This window comes from Aquarana catesbeiana, linkage group LG04 (genome assembly GCF_042186555.1).
Source record: "Aquarana catesbeiana isolate 2022-GZ linkage group LG04, ASM4218655v1, whole genome shotgun sequence".
In the NCBI taxonomy this organism is placed as follows: Eukaryota; Metazoa; Chordata; class Amphibia; order Anura; family Ranidae; genus Aquarana; species Aquarana catesbeiana.
The window spans coordinates 659,269,638-659,295,848 of NC_133327.1; the positions used below are offsets into that span (position 1 = coordinate 659,269,638).

Genomic DNA, 26,211 nt, shown 5'->3' on the forward strand with positions numbered 1-26,211 from the left:
CCCAAAACGACTCATGGCTGTATTAGATCAAAAGGGTGCTTCTACTAAATACTGAGCAAAGGGTCTGAATACTTAGGACCATGTGATATTTCAGTTTTTCTTTTTTAATAAATCTGCAAAAATGTCAACAATTCTGTGTTTTTCTGTCAATATGGGGTGCTGTGTGTACATTAATGAGGAAAAAAAATGAACTTAAATGATTTTAGCAAATGGCTGCAATATTATTATTATTATTACATATAACAAAGAGTGAAAAATTTAAGGTGGTCTGAATACTTTCTGTCCCCACTGTAAATGACACTGGCAGGGAAGGGGTTAACACTAGGGGGCGATCAAGAGTTTAAGTGTTCCCTAGGGAGGTGTTTCTAACTATGGGGGGTGGACTGACTGGGAGTACAGAGAGATCGCTGTTCCTGATCACTAGGAACAGCAGATCTCACTCTACTTCCCTGACAGTTCAGCAATCTTTCTGTGTACATTGACAAATCCCCATTCTGTCTCTCTCTGGAACGTTCGCAGGTCGCCATAGGAGAGCGCGGCTGCCACTCGCATCGGCGTGGGTGCGCAGCCTCTAGAGCCCTTAAAGCGGCTGACATACAGCTACGGCGATTCGCGCAGCCATGCCAACCTGCCGCAGTGAAACTGTGGCGGCTGGTCAGCAAGTGGTTAAAATGATTACATGCATTTACAGTATATGTATTTAGAAATGTCCCATAAATGCATATAATTACATGCCTGTGTGACTGAGACCTTAAAGTAATCTAGACAACCGTTGAGATATTTTCTTACCCCTAGCAGCCATTAATGGTACAAGAAGATCTCGTATTCAGGAAAAATTCCACCAAACATATTTAGAGCTGTGGAATTTGCCAAGCTCCCAAATGCACAGTTCATATTTACACTACAAAGGCAATTCCTCTGCGCAGTGTAATCCTGTGTTATTATTCATTGAGGAGTTTAACACACAGGCTACGCAATTCCACTGGAACTATTTTAGGTACATTTACAAGACAGCAAAATGATACCAATTACTGTGTTCACAATAAAAAATCAGTTATCTGTATGGTAAATGTGTGAGTCAGTGTGTGTAATAGTCACATCCAACAAGTCTCCTGACTACAAACAATAATTACGAGCTTTGTTCGGTGGCAAGGTGAACAGAGCTGACATTGTAATCACCAAACTACGGGCATCTCTGTGCATAGGGTTTAGTTTGAGTCAGAACTGCTTTTCTACATATACAAATCGATAGGAATACAAAAGCAGCTTGAAGCAGCTTAAAAGGATGCCAAATGAAGTCAGAAGCATCTATGGAGTCAGAATGTATCTGAAGGCACACTGCATTTGTCCATCTACACAACCCCAATAGTGAATCCCCATGATAATGGAATTTTAGTTTAAAGCAGGTAGCAGTTTAAGGTATCCTGACCTCCTGACATGGCATGTCTTTTTTTTTTGGGGGGGGGGGGGGGGGGGGGCGGGTACCTAGTTTTCACAGGTACCCAGCTCCCACTTCCGCCCTCCCTGCAATCTTCTGGGACACGTCGCAGGTCCCAGAAAATTTCCCAGTCATTCAGGACGCGCAGCCTGACTTGTGACGGGTGCTCACACTTGCCGGCGTCGAGGACAGACAGGGGGGAGAGAACGGAGGGTTCGGGCGGCCGCATCGCTGGACCGTGGGACAGGTGAGGGTCTGTTTATTAAAAGTCAGCAGCTACACTTTTTGTAGCTGCTGACTTTTAATAAACATGGGTCCAGCTGGAACTCCGCTTTAAGTAGCAACCCGAGTAAATACTAGATTCTGTTCGTAAATCACCGCAAGAAGCCATAATCACGATGGTTACATTGTGTGTTTTGCTAATTTTTGAATGGTGATCATATTTCAATTTTAAGCCGGACAACCCATACACTTCAATTGATGACAGTGCATCCGGAAAGTATTCACAGCGCTTCACTTTTTCCACATTTTGTTATGTTACAGCCTTATTCCAAAACAAATTGAATTCATTATTTTCCTCTAAATTCTACAAACAATACCCCATAATGACAACGTGAAAGAAGTTTGTCTGAAATCTTTGCAAAATTATTACAAATAAATAACAAACAAATCACATGTACATAAGTATTCACAGCCTTTGCCATGACACTCAAAATTGAGCTCAGATGCATCCTGTTTCCACTGATCATCCTTGAGATGTTTCTACAACTTTATTGGAGACCACCTGTGGTAAGTTCAGTTGATTGGACATGATTGGGAAAGGCACACAACTGTCTATACAAGGTCCCACAGTTAACAGTGCATGTCAAAGCACAAACCAAGCCATGAAGTCCAAGGAATTGTCTATAGACCTTCCTGACAGGATTGTATTAAGGCACAGATCTGGAGAAGGGTACAGAAAAATTTCTGCAGTATAGTGGCCTACATCATCCATAATTGGAAGAAGTTTGGAACCACAATGACTGTTCCTGGAGCGGGCCGCCCAGCCAAACTGAGCGATTGGGAGAGAAGAACCTTAGTCCGGGAGGTGACCAAAAACCTGCAGCGTTTCTCTGTGGAGAGAGGAGAACCTTCTAGAAAAACAACCATCTCTGCAGCACTCCACCAATCAGGCCTGTATGGTAGAGTGGCCAGACAGAAGCCACTCCTCAGTAAAAGGCACATGATAGCCCACCTGGAGTTTGCCAAAAGGCACCTGAAGGACTCTCAGACCATGAGAAACAAAATTCTCTGGTCTGATGAAACAAGGATTAAACTCTTTTGCCTGAATGGCAAGCATCATGTCTGGAGGAAACCCCCACTCATCACCTGGCCAATACCACCGCTACAGTGAAGCATGGTGGTGGCAGAATCATGCTGTGGGGATGTTTTTCAGCATCAGGAACTGGGAGACTAGTCAGGATCAAGGGAAAGATGAATGAATGCAGTACAGAGACATCCTTGATAAAAACCTGCTCCAGTGCTCTGGACCTCAGACTGGGGCGAAGGTTCATCTTCCAACAGAACAATGACCCTAAGCACACAGCCAAGATAAAAAAGTAGCGGCTACGGGACAACTCTGAATACCCTTGAGTGGCCCAGCCAGAGCCCAGACTTGAACCCAATTGAACATCTCTGGAGAGATCTGAAAATGGTTGTGCACCGACGCTCCCCATCCAACCTGATGGAGCTTGAGAGGTCCTGCAAAGAAGAATGGGAGAAACTGCCAGAAATAGGTGTGCTAAGCTTGTAGCATCATACTTGAGGCTATAATTGGTGCCAAAGGTGCTTTAACAAAGTATTGAGCAAAGGCTGTGAATACTTATGTACATGGGATTTTTTTTTTTGTTTGTTTCTTATTTTTAATAAATTTGCAAAGATTTCAAACAAACTTCTTTCAAGTTGTCATTATGGGGTATTGTTCGTAGAATTTTGAGGGATATAATGAATTGAATCCATTTTGGAATAAGGCTGTAACATAACAAAATGTGGAAAAAGTGAAGCGCTGTGAATACTTTGAAAGTTCTGCTTCAAGAACTTTCATCACCACATAGCACTGTCTGAGGCAACGACCACATTAGTATTTTTTATTTTATTTTGGATGGGAACATTAAATTCCAACTTACATCGCTTCTCCGGTCTTCTTCTTGAAGCAGATACAATATATTAGCAGGACTGATAGCAGAACCAGAGGGATGCCAAATCCCAAAGCTAAGGCAAGGATTAGTTTTTCACGGTCTCCAGAACTGCTGGTGGGGTTCCACAGCTCGGAATCTAACTTGTAAGCTGAGAAACAAAAGGATGATATAAATATATTACAAAGTATTTCATCTGTAGGGTGTTTATACAAAAAAAACCAATCATAATAATAATTTCTATGGACACATCATTACAATACATCACATCATTACATTAAAAGAAAATAAGCAAAATTGCTTACGAAAACATGTACAGCAATAACATAATACAACTACTAGAATAGCTTAAAAGTGGTGAGTCACCATGGTGGGACCTTCCCTTGCAACCACTAACAGTTTTTTTTTTTTACTGCTTGCCCTGTAGGAAATGTATGACTTCCTACTGAGGCCAAACATCGCTGTGGCTCACTACTGTGGCCGTTGTATCACTAATGGTTTTCTAATAAAGCTACTGTATAACTATGGCTTTCTAACCGGGCCATTGCATTGCTGTGGAGTACTAGTATTACTGAGCCCATTGTATCACTACACCTTCCTACTGAGGCCACTGTATCACCATGACTTACTAATGTGTTCATTGTATCATTGTTGCTTCCTACTGGGACCATTGTATCACTATGGATTTTTACTGCGGCCCATGTAGTACTAATAGTTTATGATTGAGGCCATTCTAGAGCTATGGTTTACTGTCGAGGCCACTGTATCCCTATAGAATATGACTGAGCCCACTGTATAACTAATGGCTTCCTAATGAGGTCACTGTAAGCTACAGCTTTTTAATGATCTTACTGTTTCATTATGGCTTCCTAATGGGGCCATTATATCACTATGTACTAATACTGAGTCCACTGTATCACTATAGATTCTTCCTGAGGCCACTCTATAACTATGGCTTACTTATGAAGTCACTGTTTCATTATGGCTTCCTAATGGGGCCATTGTATCCCTATAGACCACTAGCCTGCTGTATTATTATGGCTTCCTACTGAGGTCACCGTATACAGTAAGTATGACTTACAATGAGGCTATAGTATGGCTATGACTTACTAATGTGATCACTATATTACTGTAGCTTCCTACTGGGGCCATTGTATCACTAATGGTTTTCTAATAAAGCTACTGTATAACTATGGCTTTCTAACGGGGCCATTGCATTGCTATGGAGTACTAGTACTTGTATCACTACACCTTCCTACTGAGGCCATTGTATGACGGTGACTTACTATTGAGGCTACTGTATTACTAACATTTTCCTAATGAGGCCTTTCTACAACTATGGCTTACCGATAAGGACACTGTATACCCATGGCTTACTAATGCTGTCACTGTATCATTATTGCTTCCTACTGGGGGGGGCATTGTGTCACTATGAAATACTACTGAGACCACTGTATCACTAATGGCTTCCTACTGAGGTCACAATATAACTATGGCTTACTAATGAGACCACTGTATCAATATTGCTTCTTACTGGGGCCCTTGTATTACTGTGGACTACTACTGAGGTCACTGTATTTCTATGGCTTCATACTGAGGCCACTGTGTCAGAAATGGTTTCCTAATAAAGCCACTGTATCAATATTGCTTATTACTGAGGCCACTGTATCACTATGGTCTACTACTGAGGCTCCTGTATTACTTCAGCTTACGAATGATGCCACGTAGTAACCATACTGAGATCACTGGTTCAAATACATTTTATTGGAAATCATTATATCAACATAGCTGTATAAGGAGGCCTCTGTATCACCATTGTTATCTGTGAAGGCCACTTTGTTGTTAAAGCTATAGATTGAAGCTGCTGTACTACCATAGCTGTCTACTGAGGCTTTTGTATCACCAAAGCTGTCTACAAAGAATATTGTACCATTACACCATTCTACTATTACACCATTCCATTTAAGAGTGGTTAGGGTTATCCTGGAATTCCACTTTAATATGGCCTTAAACCTGTAGATTTTTGTTTGAACATTCAGGCAAGAAAGGTTCAAATTCATATGCCAGAGCATTTGATGGTGCTTACATGGACTCAATTAATTTGGGACAACTTTTCATTCGAGTACTATGTCAATTTCTCAGTTTTCGATTGGCGAACCAGATTACCTTTAACAAGTGCATGTGCTTAGGACTTTTCTTGTCCAGGAGGAAATTAAACACATAGAAATGTAAGGAAAAGACTCACCCAAGCTCTACTGCTATATGGAAGTTGATGAGCAGAGTTGGTGCACTGGTTGTGTAGTTCACTGTGAGTCCATAATAGAAGAAATCGCTGGCAACCCAAAGCTTCTTCTTATAAGAATTTGGCACAATAGCAGTGTACAATCCACAAAAAACTTTGCCGAAACTTTCAGCCGAAATGCGTTAGTTTATGTGGATTGTACACTGCTATTGTGCCAAAGAAAATTCTTATAAGAATAAGCTTTGGGTTGCCGGTGATTTCTTCCAACATAGAAATGTGTTTGCTACCATTAGAGTTTTCCATTTGTCTGCTCATTTTGCTCTAAAGTGATTGTGAAATTGGCCCCTTTAACTCAGTTGAACATTTTTCCCAAAAATTACAGTTTTCAAATGATCTACAGGGCCAGCTTTACTAATCAGGCACCGTTACCACCATCCTCAATTTTAAATAAGGCCTTTGTATTACCTAAAAATGTTCAGAAGGCTGCTGTCATTTTACACTGAGCCCACTGCCTTACTCCAGGTATCTAAATAAGCCCTTTGTAAATCAGACATAATCACATTACCAGACACACAGTTGTCCCCTTCCAGTTTCATGCTTGTGTTACACAGACATCGGTATCCTCCATAGGTATTCTCACACAGGGAGGTGCTACTGCAGTTGTTCTCACCGGTGAAGCATTCATTAACATCTAATGTACAGTGAAACGAGAACATTGTAATACATTAGCATTATAGAACAGGAGGGTCACCATACAGCAAATAGCAAAACCTTTTTTTTGCTACTGAAGCCCAACTCCAGCCCAAACTTTGTTTTTGTTTTGGATAGATTGGGTAAGGTTTAGAGCTTCTGTTGAGTTTTTATTGCAGTCAGTGTCCTTATAAAACAGTTTATACAGAGTGCTGGATTTATAATCCCTACTCTTCTCTTCTGCCAAATGTCTTAACCTGCCCCATCCACTTCAATTGAGCAGCTAGCCTTTGTACCACACTAACAAGATGTGACATCATAGCTACACAAAGAACTCCCAAGACTTGGGTGTATTTTTAAAAACATTTGCAGAGGTATTTGTTCCTATGAAACAGCATGTACATTCGTTCCATGTGAATGGTGGCAACATTTAATGTTATAAGACTATGTTCTCAAGTAGTTCTACTCCCAAGCATTCTTCTCTGCATGTATAGTGCCCTTAACATTCTGTGCACCGCCCAGCTGCAGCAGCTTTCGGCCTCTAATAGAGTCTTACAGGCTGCCGGCAGCAGGACTGGATGGTGTGGCTCTGCCTTCCAACTGCACCAAAACGCCGGAGGTCTCATGCACTGGCTCTTAAAATCCAGTGTGTATGAAGCCTAAGGAATTGTTACAGGGTCTTTAACTAGTTCCAGACTTTGGGCGTGCTACACATGCCCAAAAAAAGGTCATCATTAAGACATGTGCAGTATGTTCAGTCCTTCTGCCCTGCTCCCACTTCCCAATACACAGTAATTGGGCTCTGATAAATGAAAGCTGTTATTGCTCTGTACACAGAGAAGGTTGGCAGCTTCAGCTGACAAAAAAAAGCCAGTATGACAGTGTTCATACATAACCCTTGCCATAGGCGTGCACAGGGGGTGTGCCAGGTGTGCCTGGGCACACCCTAATCACCCCGTGCAGCGCAGATTCCCCATGCTGATATTTCATCAAAGCCCCCCAACAGGGATCCTAAAAAAAAATTGTAAAAAATAATAAAAAATAACATAATAAACATAAAAAACTACTGACACCGTCAATATTTTAATACATTTTAAAATATTTTTTACATTTATTTATAAGAGAGTGTGTGTGTGTTTGTATACACACAAATATCTCTGTATATACATATACAGTATCTCACAAAAGTGAGTACACTCCTAACATTTCAAATATTTTATTATATCTTTTCATGTGACAACACTGAAGAAATGACACTTTGCTACAATATACCGTATTTATCGGCGTATAACACGCACCTCAATTTAGGAGGGAATTTTAAGGAAAAAAAACTTTTAGGAGGGAAGTTGAAGGGAAAAACACTTACATTTAAATGCCCATAATTGCAGCCTTCTCAGTGCAGCCATGTCAGTGCAGCCTTGCCCCAGTGCAGCCATGTCAGTGCAGCCTTGCCAGTGCAGCCATGTCAGTGCAGCCTTGCCAGTGCAGCCATGTCAGTGCAGCCTTGCTAGTGCAGCCTTGCCAGTGCAGCCATGTCAGTGCAGCCTTGCTAGTGCAGCCTTGCCAGTGCAGCCATGTCAGTGCAGCCTTGCTAGTGCAGCCATGTCAGTGCAGCCATGTCAGTGCAGCCTTGTCAGTGCAGCCTTGCTAGTGCAGCCATGTCAGTGCAGCCATGTCAGTGCAGCCTTCCCCAGTGTCCAGTCCAGCCTTGCCCCAGTCCAGCCTTGCCCCAGTGCAGTCTTGCTGAAGCCTCTGAGCTTCAAAATCGCCGACCGCAATTTGAAAATGGCGCCGCCGGCGCCGAAATACACAGAGCCGGTCCTCGGCTCTTCTCGGCGGCTCTCGTTTACTTTCGGTCCCACTCGGACGGTGAGCGGAGCTATCCGAAACTAGCCGAGTATACTCGGCTAGGTTCGGGCGGCGCTCGAGTGAAACCGAAAGCCGCCGAGAAGAGCCGAGGACCGGCACTGTGTATTTCGGCGCTGGCGGCGCCATTTTCAAATCGCAGTCAGCGATTTTTTCGTTCTGACAGGTCAGGATCGCAGGGGATCGGCGTATAACACGCACCCGCGATTTTCCCCTGATTTTAAGGGGAAAAAAGTGTGTGTTATACGCCGATAAATACGGTAAGTAGTGGGTGTACAGCTTGTATAACAGTTTAAATTTGCTGTCCCCTCAAAATAACTTAACACACAGCTATTGATGTCTAAACTGCTTGCAACAAAAGTCAGTACACCCCTAAGTGAAAATGTCCAAATTGGGCCCAATTAGCCATTTTCCCTCCCTGGTGTCATGTGCCTTGCTAAAGAAGCTGAGGGTAAAGGTGATGGACTGGCCAAGCATGTCTCCAGACCTAAACCTTATTGAGCACCTGAGGGGCATCCTCAAACGGAAGGTGGAGGAGCGCAAGGTCTCTAACATCCAATGGTGGCCCCACAAATTATTGACACATTGGGCCCAATTTGGACATTTTCACTTAGGGGTGTACTCACATTTGTTGCCAGCGGTTTAGACATTAATGGCTGTGTGTTGAGTTATTTTGAGGGGACAGCAAATTTACACTGTTATACAAGCTGTACACTCACTACTTTACATTGTAGCAAAGTGTCATTTCTTCAGTGTTGTCACATGAAAAGATAATAAAATATTTACAAAAATGTGAGGGGCGTTCTCACTTTTGTGAGACACTGTATATACATACATACACACACCCACGCATGTGTGTTTGCGCTTTGGGGTGCACACCCTAATGCAATAGGCTGCGCCAGGGGCGTAACTAGAAATAGCAGGGCCCCATAGCAAAATGTTGTATGGGGCCCCCCTGCAAACAGCCCCCCCCCCACAGCTGCCCTAGTGTCAATGCAGCGTGACCTGTGCCACATACAGCGTGACCTGTGCCCAATGCAGCCCCACCTATGCAGAGGAAGAGGCAAGCCACCTGGATCAGCAGAGAGCGGGATTGCCCACTGTAATAGCTTTCATTTGAATTTCCTGTCTTCCCGGGGCTCATCGTCACATAGCCCCACCTCTTGGCCCAACGCCTTTGATGACGTCACATGTCCCGCATTGGATTGGCGTTCTGTCTATCAAAGGCACCGGGCCAAAAGGTGGAGCTAGGTGACGTAAAACCCGGGAACACTGGAAGTTCTAATGAAAGCTATTACATTGGGCAATTCAGCTCTCTGCTGATACGGACAGCTCGCCTCTTCCTTTCCTCTCTCTTCCCCTGGCTGGGAGACTGTGCCGGCGGTGCTCTTATCCTCACTGGGCCCCACTCAGCTGCGGGCCCCATAGCGCCCGCATGGGTCGCTATGGTGGTAGTTACGCCCCTGGGCTGCGCACACCTATGACTCTTGCTCGGACAAAGATTCAATGTAACATATTTTTAGTTTTGTATCATTCTGTTTATTTGTCTGCGGATCAAATGGATAAACTTCGATCTGCAGATGATGTCAGATAAAGCAACCTGACAAGTTTTTTTTTTTTTTTTTATGTTTCTCTATTTAACCCTTTATTAACCCTTAATTTACTTTAATCAGCCCTAATTAACTCTTTATCCATTCAATATTATTTTCCTGCTTTTTTTTATTAACTTTCTATTTTATTAACCATTAATATTTAAACATTTTTGTTTGTTTTGTTAATATTTTTACAAATTTAACATATATTTACACATTTCACATTTTAAAAAGTAAAAAACAAAACAAAAAAAACACTTTATTTCATTTGTAAAAAAAGTTTGTAATGCTTTGTACCAGAATCATAATTTTAGTGTCATTTTAAAAAGGGCAAATTACAGAATAAAATGTGCACTTTTTATCTGCAGTAACACTATTTATTTTTAAACTAACACTGGTCAAAAATAAAACAAGTGCATATATATATATTGTGACGGGAGTCACTTTGGGTGGGGGGGTTGTGGAACTCAGCTTACCTTGGAGAGCTCTGGAAACTCTGTGTCCAGCTCCCCGGCCCCTCCTATGTGTAAATCACCTTGTGTCTATTAGAGGCACAGGGTGACTGAGAACCCCACTATGATCTGTGCTAGTCAGACTCACTGTACAGCCACACTGGAATGTTGTATATATGTATATATTGTGTGTTGTCTCATGCTGTTGAGGACTGTTTGCTGGGATTGTTTGGGGTGTGGTTGTATTCCATTGTTTTATTGTGTCTGTCTGCCTTGGAAGAAAAGTATATTATGGGATGTGTATCTCTGTGGAGGGGGGGGGGATTCCTCCAACAGCTCTCCCTGCTGATAAGACTATTTACTAATGAGAAGTTTGAATACTCCTGACCTGTGTGTCTATTGTTATTGGACAGTTTACCCCGCCCTGAATCCAAGGGTGGGGGGGGGGGAGTGTCTCTGAGTTATATATCTGTTGTAACATGTGCTTGAATAAAGAGAGGTCTGCTGTTTTTCACCCTACACTGTCTTACGACTAGTGACTGGGTGGGCTAAAGGGTCTTGGATAGTGCTAGTTCTGGACAAAGGAAGCATTTACAGCGGACATAGTCCTGTCGAGGACAAGGGTTTTGTCACACACACACACATATATATATATATATATATATATATATATATATACACACACAGTGTACACTATACACTACACTATATTGTTAAAAGTTTTGGGACGTCTGCCTTTACATGTGAACTTTAATGGCATCCTAGTCTTAGTCCGTAGGGTTCAATATTGAGTTGGCCCACCCTTTGCAGCTATAACAGCATCAACTCTTCTGGGAAGGTTTAGGAGTGTGTCTATGGCAATGTTTGACTATTCTTCCAGAAGTGCATTTGTGAGGTCAGGCACTGATGTATCGGGTTGAGGTCAGGACAAGTTCCTCCACCCCAAACTTGCTCATCCATGTCTTTATGGACCTTGCTTTGTGAACTGGTCCAAATCATTTGGTGGAGGGGGGGGTTATGGTGTGAGGTTGTTTTTCAGGGGTTGGGTTGGCCCCTTAGTTCCAGTGAAGGGAACTCTTAAGGTGTCAGCATACCAAGACATTGTGGACAATTTCATACTCCCAACTTTGTGGGAACAGTTTGGGGATGGCCCCTTCCTGTTCCAACATGACTGCGCACCAGTGCACAAGGCAAGGTCCATAAAGACATGGATGAGCGAGTTTGGGGTGGAGGAACGTGACTGGCCTGCACAGAGTCCTGACCTCTAACCGATAGAACACCTTTGGGATGAATTAGAGCGGAGCCTTCTCGTCCAACATCAGTGCCTGACCTCACCAATTCGCTTCTGGAAGAATTGTCAAACATTCCCATAGACACACTCCTTAACCACATTTTCTCAAGAATATAATTAAATAGTCAGAATAATAAAAAAAAGAATCTGCAAATATTACATACAGATAAAGATTTTGATAGAATTCTGCAAGCAGGTTGCCTTTTTTCTAGCCGACATGCACCCACACTGGGGACTGCACTATCACCTAGTCTATTTTCATCCAAACAATGCCAACCCACCTGGCTCTCCTATCCTGGCAGTTACCCTTGTAATATAAAAACCTGTAGGTATTGTAACTTGTGTGATCTGGGTAAAACATTTGTTGCCACAGCTACAGGTGAAGAGTTTACTATACAGCAATACATCAACTGTGGCACAAACTATGTAATTTACCTGATCACCTGTATTTCATGCAGCCTCCAATATGTAGGCTGTTCCACACGTCCTTTGAGAGCCCGTATAGGGGAACACTACTGTGATACAATTAACCCAAATGCTAGAAATATTTCAAATGCAACGCGTCACTTTAGGGAATGTCACCAGGGCGATCTCTCCTCTTTCCACTTTAGAGGAATAGAACGGATGTCTCACTCGCCCAGAGGAGGTGACAGGGAGAGAAGGCTACTGGGGAGAGAAGAATGGTGGATTTTTAGATTAAAAACTAGATTGCCTCGGGGCTTAAACCTGGGGTGGGATCTGGATTTGCGCTTACATTAAGCATGCCTCTCCCCAGAGCCTCCTCTCTCTTTCTCTCTTTTCCTCCTCTGGTGTCTTTTTTCACTTACCTGGATTATTATTTGTATTTTTTACTTTTTGTATCTAATGCTTTTTGTATTTCATGGTGTGTTTTAATCATGTATATGTGCATGAGTGCATGCATAAGTGTGTGCACACATGTACTTATTATCACTATAAGGTGTGTGACAAATAGTGGCATACATATGGATCACCCAATATGCAGTATAGCTGATTCCCCTTTCTTGGATAATTGCCTGTAGTCAATTAAGATAATTAATGGGTCGAGCCAGTGATCCTTGGAGCTACTATTTATTTTCAAAGTTTCAAATCTGTAATGTGGTTATCTGTAATGACTAAGGCCTTATAGGCTGAAACGCGTCAACTGTTCTCATTTGTGTTTATTCACTGTGGCTTGTCAATAAATATTACACTTTTTAAGAGCAATCACCGGAGTGCGGATCATCTTTTCCTCACTCCTTGGGATATCCATGTCACATTTCCCGAGAGACAACCCCGGAGAGCTGATGTCATTCGCCTAGGCCAGGGGTGTCCAAACTTTTTTCAAAGAGGGCCAGATTTGATGAAGTGAACATGCGTGAGGGCCGACCATTTTGCCTGACATTCTTTGAACCATTAAAATTCGGTCTAAGTGTGTTCGTCCGAGCACTAATACACTGCCCAACAAGAATTCTGCTGCCTTTGTGGTGAAGCGATGAGCTCGGGCGAGTATATATATATATATATATATATATATATATATATATATATATATATATCTTTTGTGGCCCCCAATGAATCCCAGAGTGCCGCTCAGGACTAAGGATGAGCTTGGGTATATTCTTTGGATATATTTATTGGCGTATAACACGCACCTTCACTTTAAGAGGGAAGTTTCAGGAAAAAATGTTTTTGTTAAAATTTTAAATAAAGAACTGTGAAGCAAAATAAAGGTCAGTGCCCTTCAGTGCAGCCTAATCAGTGCCCATCTGCAGCTTCACCATTGCCATGAATGCAGCCTCACCATTGCAGTCAGTGCAGCCTTACCATTGTCATGAATGCACGCTCACATGTGCCATGAATACAGCCTCTCAATTGCCATGAATGCAGCTTCACTATTGCAATCAATGCAGCCTCACCATTGCCATGAATGCAGCCTCTCCATTGCCATGAATGCAGCCTCTCCATTGCCATGAATGCAGCCTCTCCATTGCCATGAATGCAGCCTCACCATTACCATGAATGCAGCCTCACCATTACCATGAATGCAGCCTCTCCATTGCCATGAATGCAGCCTCTCCATTGCCATGAATGCAGCCTCTCCATTGCCACGAATGCAGCCTCATTATTGCCATGAATGCAGCCTCTCCATTGCCATGAATGCAGCCTCACCATTGCCATGAATGCAGCCTCACCATTGCCATGAATGCAGCCTCTCTGTTACCATGAATACAGTCTCACCATTGCCATGAGTGTAGCCTCTCCATTGCCATGAATGCAGCCTTACCATTACCATGAAAGTAGCTTTTCAATTGCAATCAATGCAGCCTTACCATTGCCATGAATGCAGCCTCACATGTGCCATAAATGCAGCCTTACTATTGCCATCAGTGCAGCCTGATCGATGCCCATCTGCAGCCTCGGAGGGGACAGGGAGGGGGGTGGGACGGGCGCCAACAGATTACATGCAGGAGAATCTCCTGTTTACTCAGCGGCCTCTTTAATACAAAGTCCCGCCTCCTATGATAGACAGAACAGTCGTCCAATGACAGCCCAGGAGATGGGACTTCCTATTACAGAGGCCGTCAAGTAAACACTGAGATTCTCCTGTATGTTTGGCACTCGTCTCGCCCCCTCCCTGTCCCCGCCGCGGCAGCACTGATAAATACGGTATATATCTTTTGTGGCCCTGGGGCCAGACTTTGGACATACCTGGTCTAGGCGAATGACAGGAGAGTGGTCAGAAAGAAATCAGGCTTCGTGAAAAAATAAACAAAGAAAAGGAGGAAGAAAAAAACTCTGATAGCTGTGCAGCGGAGGGGGCGGGATGGAGAGAAACTCGTCAGGAAGGGTGAAGTTCCGCTTTAAAAAAACTATCAGATTTATCCAGAGAAATTTACAAATTTTGATAAAACTAATAGATTAAAAAAAAAAAGGAAAAGGAATGAAGAATGAGGATCACATTGTACCTTCCACTGATGATTTGTCGATCTGATAGAGACTTTGGACTCGGCCTAAGTAATCCTTTACAAACCAGTGTGGGGTATCGCTGGAAACATTGATCCTGTATTCAAATGATCCTCCTATCAGAGATTCCTTGAACTGCACATTGTAGAACTTGTTCTGGAATCCCAAGAACATAATATTTTCTAGCTGCGAATATATGAAGAAAACATTGTTAGATCTGCAGTACAACAAAGAATAAAATTTACAAATAACATTTTTGGGTGTATTTTTAAAAAAAAATCTACAGCTATCATCCTGGAAATTGCATGAACATTCGCTCTATGGAAATGCCAGTGCTCTGCCCCACTTTCAAGTATTTTTATGTGTTGTATTGCATCAGGTTATTATTATTTGGTACTATGCTGGCACCTATTATCAGCTTAGAACCACTACAACTTGTTTAATTATGTGATTTGGTATATCCATCTGTCCTCGCCTCCTGTTTAGTGCTAGTTAGTGCAGTCTTAGCTAGACCCTCCCTGGTTCTTCCATGTTCCCTCAGTAAGGCTCAGTTCACATATATGCAAATTGGATTTTGAACTGCATCCAATTTGCATGACATGTGAACCGGCAGCCTTCTCTATGGAGCCGATTCACATATCTGCGGGCTGGCCATGGTCCATTTTTAAAAAGAATCCTGAGTGTTTTTCAGTCTGGTTCAGGTGCGATTTTAAGTAAAAATTTGCACCTAAACCAGTGGACAAAATCACACCGGACTCCTTTTAAAAACCGCACTGAAACTGCAGCCGGACATATGTGAACTGAGCCTTATGCCTCGTACACACGATCGGACTTTCCGCCAACAAAACCGTGGAATTTTGTCTGAAGGGCGTTGGCTCAAACTTGTCTTGCATACACACGGTCACACAAATGTTGGCCAACAACTACGAACGTAGTGACGTACTAGACGAAATATGTGATTGTTCAGCTCTTTAGCGCCACCCTTTGGGCTCCTTCTGCTAATTTCATGTTAGTAGAAGTTTGGTGAGTGGTGATTCGTGCTTTTCTTTTCGCGTTTTTCATTTCGCACTTTTCATTTCGTGCTTTTCAGTTCGTTTCTGAACGGCCATTCGTCAACCAGACATGTTGTGGAATCGGAGGAGATAACGTGTTATTTATTATTGGCCTTGGAGTTATTGCTTTGACATAATTTTTTTGGTTGAATAATGATTTGATTTGGTATATTTTCTATATTTTTGGATGCATAGAATGCACTTTTTGGTGAAGTTCTATTGGCAGATAGCATGTCTAATTTTATTTGTTTTCTTTTTTTAATGCACAATAAAAAAATTGTGCAGAATAATACTTGGCTATGTGTTTTACTTCAAATGACAGTTTGGGAGTAGACAGTTACATTTTAAAAAATACAATGTAAAATTGACAAGGGACACCAACATAGTTGTATCTTTGATCTTATAAACTACGAGATAATGGTGTTGTGGTAACTTGCGCCAAATAAAAAAAAAAAAAAACATAATAATATTATTCTTGATATCACTAGAAAAAAAAAGCCTTTGAAAATTCGTTTGCAATAACTCCATCAGTATCACCAGCAAAGTAGCTTCATTATTATCCCATTAAAGAAGAAGAGAATTGTGCGCTGCATTTCGAGATTTTATAATTTGCCGCGTCACGAATGTTAATTCTCCATTACGAACGCTACTTTACAAGACCGACCGCTTCTGGCTCGTCCTTGCTTCCAAGCATGCGTGTTTGTACTTTGCACTTTAGTCCGCCGGACTTGTGTACACACGATCGGAAAATCCGACAACAGACATTTGTTGGCGGAAAATTTGAAAACATGCTAGCCAACATTTGTTGGTGGAAAGTCCGACAACAATTGTCCGATGGAGCGCACGGTCTGATTTTCCGACAACAGCCTGACATCGAACATTTCACTTCGGAAAGTCCGATCGTCTGTATGGGGCTTTAGTGTTGGCACTTTGCAGACACAGGGCTTAGAAGCTCATTGTCTTTTCACACTTTAAAAGACTGGAAAAGCATCTCCTATACTGCAAATAGCTAAAGTAAAATTGCATTGGATTTAACTTCTGTGTCTTATTAAAGAGTTAAGCTGCCTGTGGATAGTGCCAGGTCATTCAGCAGGTGAACATACTGTCTAGAAAGAGTGGGTCTAAGGTCTGTCAATGCAAAGAATAGCATTTGAAACAGAGCAGCAAACAAAATCAAACGTTACTAGACTATTTTCTTTCCAGGTCAGATGGTCTTCATTTAACCACTTCAGTTCCGGAAGGTTTACCCCCCTTCCCGACCAGGCCATTTTTTTGCGATATGGCACTGCGTTATTTTAACTGACAATTGTGCGTAGTGCCTCACTGTACCCAAATAAAATTGATGTCCTTTTTATCCCACAAACAGAGCTTTTTTTGGTGGTATTTGATCACCTCTGCAGATTCTATTTTTTGCACTATAGATTGATTATTCCTATTGTAAGAGACCAAAATGTGTATGGCCACCATAAGAAGCGTGCAATGGGGGCGATTTACTAAAACTGAAGAGTGCAAAATCTGGTGCAGCTGTGCATAGAAACCAATCAGTTTTTTTTAATCAAAGCTTAAAGAGGAACTCAGGTTGACCTCCCCATTTTTTTTGCCCCACTTACCTGATGGTGGTATCTGCACATTTCAGATACTCGCTGAGACCATCTCATGCCCGGCCACAGCTCTGTCCCTCCCCGCCATGTTCTCTCTGACATCATGGAGAGGCCCATCGGCTCTTCCGGGTTCCGCATGCCGGGACTCTCGATGAGGTGCCGAAAGGCCCGCCCTCTCCTCCTGTTCTTCAATGAAAGCTTATGCCTCCTGGAGTAAGTGACGTACATATCCTAGGGGCACCGCAGGTAGTTTGTGCCTCATTCGCCTAAGGTGAGTGACGTACATAGGGAGGCGGGGTGGACTTTCAAAATACAAAAAGATGTGAACAAAAGAAAAAAAGTTTCCCTATTCCACCAGAGGAAGGGAGGAGTGATGGAGAGGCGGGATATTCCTCGGGAGGGTGAAGGCCTGCTTTAATTGAACAAGCTGAAGCTAGAAGATGATTGGCTACCATGTACAGCTGCACCAGATTTTTCACACTCCAGTTTTAGTAAATCAACCCCCAATGTATGACGTAGAAAAGCACCTACCTGACGGTGGTATCTGCACATTTCAGATACTCACCCATCCAGTGGATCCAGCTTTGACCCACTGGGATCATCTCATGCCCAGCCACAGCTCTGTCCCTCCCAGTCATGTTCTACATGACGTCATCGAGAGGCCCGCCTTTTCTTCCAGGTTCAGCCTCTGGATGATGCGCCTATAGGCCCGCCCCCTCTTCCTGTTCTTCAATAAAAGCCTATGCCTCCTGGAACGTGACGTACATATCCCAGGAGGCACCACGGGCAGTGTGCGCGTCATTCGCATAAGGCAAGTGCCATACATAGAGAGGGCGGGGTGGACTTTCAAAATACAAAAAAGATGTAAACAAAAGAAAAAAAAATTGCCCAATCCTGCCAGAGGAAGGGAGGAGGGGTGGAGAGGCAGGATCTTCTTCGGGAGGGTGAAGGTCCGCTTTAATCGAGCAAGCTGAAGTTAGAAGATGATTGGCTACCATGTACAGCTGCACCAGATTTTGCACTCTCCAGTTTTAGTAAATCTACCCCAATGTATGTAGTAGAAGAGCAGAGCAAAGGAAACTTGAAGGAAACTCATACTGACCACACCAACCACACCTCACTTTCTCCGTTCATAACCTTCCAACTAATGCAGCAGATTTGGGCTTTATAGAAGCCACGTTCTTTGAAGAATCCAGCTCACGCTCTCATAATCCTTTTCATAAAGGTAGATATGAACTCATTAACTCATACTTACAGTCTTTTCATACTGTCTGGCGTATTTTTGGAAAGTGGCCGTGTTTAGCTTGGAAACGTTTCCTGTAAAATTCCATGTCGTCCAGTTCAAGGTGCAGTTAAATATGTTCCAACCTATAAATAGGAAATCCATGAGATGTCTCTATCATGGAAAATTCAGAATAAGAACACAAGGCGTTAGACATTTGTAGTCCTTCAGTTCGAGAGGAGGCCTACTGAAATTTATAGTCAACGTGACAGCGGCATAGCTGCTGATCGTCCATGAAAATCTTACAGTATCATTATGTCTGCATGTGCATGGGTATATATTATTTATTTATTTAGGTTTGCTTACTTTTTGTGGATCAATATTTTTCAGTAATGGGTAGGGATGAGATCTGGGTTTGGCACTACCTATACTACTACTTGTGGAGAAACCCTAGGATTGGCAATACGCAAACTTTTAGCCAAAACATCAAAGGTTTGCCCCCACAAATAAGGAACAACCTATATCTGTGTATAGCTTTTGACCTAGTCACAGCAATATTTTGAAGAAATGGAAAAATCAGTCCCTTTCTATAAAAAAAGAGGCAGACAGCAACAATATTCTCAGTTTGTGTTGGCAGAAATAAAAATTCCGTGTAGAGAGAGGTGTGTTTTTTTTATGTTTTTAATTTTTTTTTATTTTTGTTCGTACATGTCTCCTATGGCAGTGCCTGGATTCCCATGCCTTTTTTTGACAATTGTGTGATTATTAGCCCCACAAATGGCCAGAATTAAATATTAAGATTCGCCCCTCTCATCGATCTCAATAGGGTTTGCCGCAAAGTTCGAGAAAAAATTAAACTGTAAAACTGTTTGCGACCCCAACCCAGGCCAGGGGTCTCCAAATTTTCTAAAGAAAGGGACAGTTTCTGTCCTTCAGTCCTTAGGGGGCGGCACACTCTGCCCAGTGGGAGTAAACAATGCCCAATCTTTGATATTAGGGGAGAAAAAGTTGGTGTCAGTGGTAGGAATTATGTCTGATGGGCAGTGGCGGCTGGTGCTCAAAATTTTTGGGTGGGTGCAAACAAACTGGAAATTTCTGAAAAATACTGAAAAAACCCATCAATTGCAGCCTCACTGTGCCATCAAATGCAGCCACTGTGCCCATCAAATCCAGCCACTGTGCCCATGAAATGCAGCCACTGTGCCCAATAAATGCAGCCACTGTGCCCATCAAATGCAGCCACTGTGCCCATCAAATGCAGCCACTGTGCCCATCAAATGCAGCCACTGTGCCCATCAAATGCAGCCACTGTGCCCATCAATTGCAGCCACTGTGCCCATCAAATGCAGCCACTGTGCCCATCAATTTTGGCCACTGTGCCATCAAATGCAGCCACCGTGCCCTTAAATGCAGCCACTGTGCCCATCAAATGCAGCCACTGTGGCATTAAATGCAGCCACTGTGCCCATCAAATGCAGCCACTGTGCCCATCAAATGCAGCCACTGTGCCCATCAAATGCAGCCACTGTGCCCATCAATTGTAGCCACTGTGCCCATCAAATGCAGCCATTGTGCCCATCAAATGCAGCCACTGTGCCCATTAAATGCAGCCACTGTGCCCATCAAATGCAGCCACTGTGTCCATCATGCAGCCACTGTGCCCATCAAATGCAGCCACTCTGCCCACCAAATGCAGCCACTGTGACCCCCCTGCCCGTTCGTTGTCTGACCAGCACTTACCCCATCTTGGTGGCGGGTCAGGCAGCAGGTGACGGCAGCGAGCTGTGGGACAGGCAGCGGGTCAGGCACCAGTGAGCTGTATCCTCCATGCATCTCTTCTTTCTTCCTGCTAGGGGTTCAATAGGAGCGCCTGTCCTTTAAGCCAACCAGGTGGTGGGTATTAGACCCGCACTTACTGATTGGCGGAGAGGCGGTTCAGTGTTAGAAAAGCAAATATTCATTTGCTTTTCTAACACACCTGGGTGGGCTCCGAGCCCAATGCTCTGCGCCACAAGTCCACCCTATTTTGGAGCCTATTAGAGCCTATGGTTTAAAAAAAAAACAAAAAAAAAAAAAAAACACCCCCACCGCTGTAATTCAGGCGCCTGGCATCCTAAAAGGGGCCAGATGCCTTAAAAGTGGGTGGCCGCGACGGCCATGGATAGATCCATGCTATGAATGGATCTATCCATGATACATTTAGGGGGGTGGCGTGATTGAGGGGGCGGGACCCGTGTGCCCTTAATGGACGGGCCGCCACTGCTCAAGGGCCAGATACAAGCAAAGGGCTGCAGTTTGGAGACCACTGGATTAGGTCAATGTTAAAGCTAAAGTTTAGGGTTATGTCTAAGTGTAAAGGTTAGAGTTAAGCTGGCCATAAATGGGTCAGTTGTTGTTCAACCACTGGGCTGAAAGAAAAAAATCTTACCAATTCCCCCATCCGCACATTCAAATCCTTCTCTGTCATTTGTATTCTTAAAGCGGTAATAAACCGCTAAAAAAACAAAACAGAAAATCAAAAAAGCTGCAAGACAATAGCATAATGTGTTAGTATGCATCGCATACTAGCACATTATGAAATATTTACCTTAGAACGAAGCCCCCACAGCGGCGTCCGGTCTACCCACAAGGGGCTGACATGTTCCCTTTGCATTTTTTCCAGGTTTGCGGGCCCTGGAGCTGTGAGTGGCCGGAGCCGCGATGATGTCACTCCGTGCAAGTCCTCTGTTCCTGCAGGGAGCTCTGAAGTTCCCGGCACAATCTGCTGGACCTTCAGAGCGCATGCGCCGCTGATGTCAGAGGCTGCATGCAGGGTGAATATCTCCAAAACCGTGGAGGTTTAGGTGATATTAATTTTACCAACAGGTAAGTCTTATTATAGGCTTACCTGTAGGTAAAAATGGCCAAGTGGGGCTTACAACCACTTTAAAGTGGGTAGACACCCTGCCGTCAGAATACATAGATCAGTGCTGAAGTCTATTGACTGTTCAGAGTTGATTGAGTGTGGAAATACTAACAGGGCAGTTAAACAGAAGTCAAGTTCTGTTTAACTACTTCAATACCGGAGACTTTCACCCCCTTCCTGCCCAGGCTAATTTTCATCTTTCAGTGATGTCGCACCTTAAATGACAATTGCGCGGTCATGCACCACTGTACTCATATGAAATTTGTATCATTTTTTTTCACACAAATAGAGCTTTCTTTTGGTGGTATTTAATCACCACAGGGTTTTTTTATTTTTTACTAAATAAACTAAAAATGAAACAAATTTTTCTTCGATCTGTTATAAAATTTTGCAAAGAAATAATCTTTCTCCATAAATTTAGGGCAAAATGGATTCTGCTACATTTCTTTGGTAAAAATAACTCAAATCAGTGTATATTATTTAGCCTGTAAGAAAGTTATAGGGTCCACAAACTATGACATATATATCTGAAAATTGATCATTTCTGATTGATGAATCCTGATGATGATGATGGCCCAAAAACACCAGGACAGTACAAATACCCCCCAAATTACCCCCTTTTTCAAAAGTAGACAGTCCAAAGAATTTAGTAAGAGGCATTACGAGTTTTTTGAAGTTGTAATTTTTGTCACATTTTTTTGGGAAATTAATACATTTTAAAAAAATGTTTTTCTTACTATTTTTTTTTTACATTCTGTCAGTACAGCGTCAGCATATAAGTATTTTTTTCTTTTTTATCACATTTTTTACAACTTTTTTTATACATACTGTGACCAGAGCATAGTAATACTGTACTACTCTGGGGAGATGATCAGGATTTTTTTTTTTTTTTGACACATTATGAACGCTTATAACAGTGATATTCATTGTTTTAAGCAACCTTTTTTCTGAATGAGACTGATTCATTCAGTGTGTATTGTTGTGATTAGCTGTAATTGGCCACAGCTAATCTCATGGTACAGATGGGCTGTAATTGGCCCCGTCTGTAACATGTGATCGCTGCGACCAATCATAGGGTGCAACACAATAGTACAAAATAAATGGCATGAATGCAAGCCATCCATTGTGTACAGTTGTCATGTGATCTGCTGCGATCGCATGGTACTGGCAGAGCCCCAGAACAGTGATCTGTCATTGGCTGTGTCCGGTGGACACAGCGGGTGAGAGATCACACTGCAGCGCGGCCCGTGCAAAGGTGCGTTCTGGGGATGGCAAAAATGGCAAATGCCCCACTCAGGCCTATAAACAAATGACGGCCAGTTAACCACAACTGAAAAACTGACAGGCGGACCTGATCGGAATATCTGTGTGGAAGGGGCCTATATGGCCATTGTGGTTAACTGGCCGTCATTTGTCTATAGGCCTGAATGGGGAATTTGCCATTTTGGGTAGACGTCATATGATGTCCTCCCCAGAACGCACCTCGCACGGGACCCAATCAGAACCTCCATTCTTCTCTATGGACTGGCGGATGTCAGCAGTCACCTGCCGGCATCTGATCCAGTAAAAACAGTCGGATGGGGATCTGCTCCGGATGACAGTCGGATGACAGTCGGATGGAAATGGACAGGCAGTCTGTTTCCATTTGACAACCCCACAGAGAAGAGCGGGCTGTGTCTGTGTCTGCTTTACATCAGTGGAGCAGACACGGACCTGTCACCTGCCTGCTCAGTGGAGATCAGCAGAGAGATCCTCTGCTGAGCGGGCGGATCTGCTGCCGGTGTTGCCCCGTGTGAAAGGGACCTTATGGGTGAAAACACAGCCCGTCCCTGCTGAACCAGAGTGGGGCCCTATTTGTGTAGAGGACCAGAGGAGGATGGAGAGGAGGAATGATTGTTTTAAGGGTGAAAATCCGCTTTAACAACATTTCATATTTGCAATAAAATACAGAAGATATTCATTTATACCTGGTGGATTTGTTGAGTCACCTGCAATGAGAAACATAAAAACATCAAAACATAAAAACATCAATACATCAGCCATAACATGTTAATCCCACAGGAAGTCATTGGTAAAAATAGGTTAAGCATTATCTACAGCATCTAGCTGAGTTATATTTAGTATTTCTATGTTATCTGTTTAAGCCAGATTACATTATACAAAGAAACACAGTAACAGCAGTGAGGACAGTGCAGGGACATTATCAAGGTATCATGGGAACTAATTATACCGCTATGTGTTTACTAAAATGTTACAGTTCCACCGGTGACACTAAACTCTGGATTTAAAAAAATGATATTTAAATATGTATTTCGAACTCAAAAAGTCCCTTCTATTGCTCTCATCCTCCTCCACATTCTATTTTTGCTGCTGTGATCTGATTTGCTGTTAGAGGGTGACTACATACGCTGTCCATGGTCCCCACTGTATGTAGGAAAAAAACACAGTAAGAAACGATTTCATGTAAAACAGATGACAGGGCAATTAAAGAGGAACTGCAGTCTGCTCACATCATTTGCAATAAAAACATCTTTGCCATTCTGAAGCTTCCCTCCAACCACTTTTCATATTATTTTATATATACTGTGATTCTGTACTTGCCAAATATGCTGCAGAAACCTCCCTCCACTGAGTCTGGCTGCATCCATTATAACTGTGGGCGGCTGAAGCTGCTGCCTGTTCACTTCCTGGATTTACACAGACACACAGAGGCACACCTCCAGCTCTACAGCTCCCATTGGCCCTCTTATAACTCATCCCCCCTCTCTTCCTGGCAGTGGCGGCTGGTGCTCAAATTTTTTTTTTTGGGGGGGTGCGCAAACAAGCTGAAAAATTCAAAAAAATACTGAAAAAAAAACATCAATTGCAGCCACTGTGCCCCTAAAATGCAGCCACTGTGCCCCATCATATGCAGCCACTGTGCCCATCATATGCAGCCACTGTGCCCATCATATGCAGCCACTGTGCCCATCACAGACACACAAAGGCGCACCTTCAGCTCTGCAGCTCTCATTGGCCCTCTTATGACTCACCTCCCCCCCCCCCCCCTCCCTTCCTGGCAGTGGAGGCTGGTGCTCAAAAATTTTTGGGGGGGCACAAATAAACTGAAAAATTCTAAAAAATACTGAAAAAAAAAACATTAGTTGCAGCCACTGTGCCCATCAAATGCAGTCACTGTGCCCATCAAATGCAGTCACTGTGCCCATCAAATGCAGCCACTGTGCCCATCAAATGCAGCCACTGTGCCCATCAAATGCAGTCACTGTGCCCATCAAATGCAGTCACTGTGCCCATCAAATGCAGCCACTGTGCCCATCATATGCAGCCACTGTGCCCATCATATGCAGCCTCTGTGCCCATCATATGCAGCCTCTGTGCCCATCATATGCAGCCTCTGTGCCCATCAAATGCAGCCTGTGCCCATCACAGACATACAAAGGCGCACCACCAGCTCTGCAGCTCTCACTGGCCCTCTTATGACTTACCCCCCTCCCTTCCTGGCAGTGGCGGCTGGTGCTCAAAATTTTTAGGGGGGCATAAACAAACTGAAAAATTCTAAAAAATACTGAAAAAAACATCAATTGCAGCCACTGTGCCCCATAAAATGCAGCCTCTGTGCCCATCAAATGCAGCCACTGTGCCCATCAAATGCAGCCACTGTGCCCATCATATGCATCCTGTGCCCATCATATGCAGCCTGTGCCCATCATATGCAGCCTGTGCCCATTATATGCAGCCTCTGTGCCCATCATATGCAGCCTCTGTGCCCATCATATGCAGCCTGTGCCCATTATATGCAGCCTCTGTGCCCATCATATGCAGCCTCTGTGCCCATCATATGCAGCCTGTGCCCGTTTACAGAAAATATATAGAGCAGTTGAATTCTGCTTTAACCTAACAATCCCACTACTCTGGAAGAAAAATTTAGTTAGTTGGCATTTTTCTGTAAGTGTTCTGGGCAGCCCATACCTCCGCGAAAGCTGCCACTGGGGATAAATAGAGGCGCTGAGATGACAGCTAGCAAGTTTTCTTCTGCGGGAACACCGGACAGGAAATCATCGTTTCATGGAAGCCTAGAGCCCCCCCGGCTACACCACTTTTATTTTAATCAGCTTCTGTTCCGATAACCTCCTTATACCTTTACATACAGATCCATGAATGTTATTTAAACCCCCTTTTTACATCAAGCATTTTGTGAAAGCCGTGTATCCCGGGCATAGCGGCACTTTAAATAGCACGGTTTTCTGTACGCTTAATATACCTAAAAACCACTCGCTGAGCCGAAAGTTAAACTAATGCAGCTAAAGCTTTCAATTACTGAGCTTTAAATAGCAGAACCCCTTCCAGTGTTGCCTTTTCACGCTGCGGAGAATGTGTTGTGCCCCACTTTTCGATATGGAACTTTATATAAGAACGCTCTGGAATAAATTAAAAACAAGCCGTGCGAGCACACGCCACTTACTGCGGGAAAACAGAGCCTGTGAGTGACATGTTGAAACAATTCAACAATATTTAATGAGTTCTAAATAGAGTCGGAGACATATTACATGTTGGTAAAACTTGTTAAATAAGTGACAATCTGGGACATGATTAGTTCTGCAATTATATAGGTTCAGTAATAACTGTCTTCTGGGGGGAAAAAATACACTAACCAAATAAAGGGTCACTTCTTTTAGCTGATGGGGAATTAAAATGCATTTGTACGCCGCCCATACTAGGTTT

The 26,211-nt window shown here is 43.2% G+C and overlaps 1 protein-coding gene across 1 annotated transcript in view; it reads right to left on the reverse strand.

Moving 5' to 3' along the window:
• Positions 1-26,211, reverse strand: part of LOC141140951 (uncharacterized) — a 43,631-nt gene that overhangs the window by 5,553 nt on the left and 11,867 nt on the right. Inside the window, exons 5-9 of the mRNA XM_073628510.1 lie at positions 23,457-23,477; positions 18,618-18,730; positions 14,712-14,895; positions 6,420-6,545; positions 3,604-3,763 (exon numbers count right to left, since the gene is read on the reverse strand). Coding sequence (XP_073484611.1) covers positions 3,604-3,763; positions 6,420-6,545; positions 14,712-14,895; positions 18,618-18,730; positions 23,457-23,477 — 604 coding nt within the window. The remainder of the gene's footprint in view (positions 1-3,603; positions 3,764-6,419; positions 6,546-14,711; positions 14,896-18,617; positions 18,731-23,456; positions 23,478-26,211) is intronic.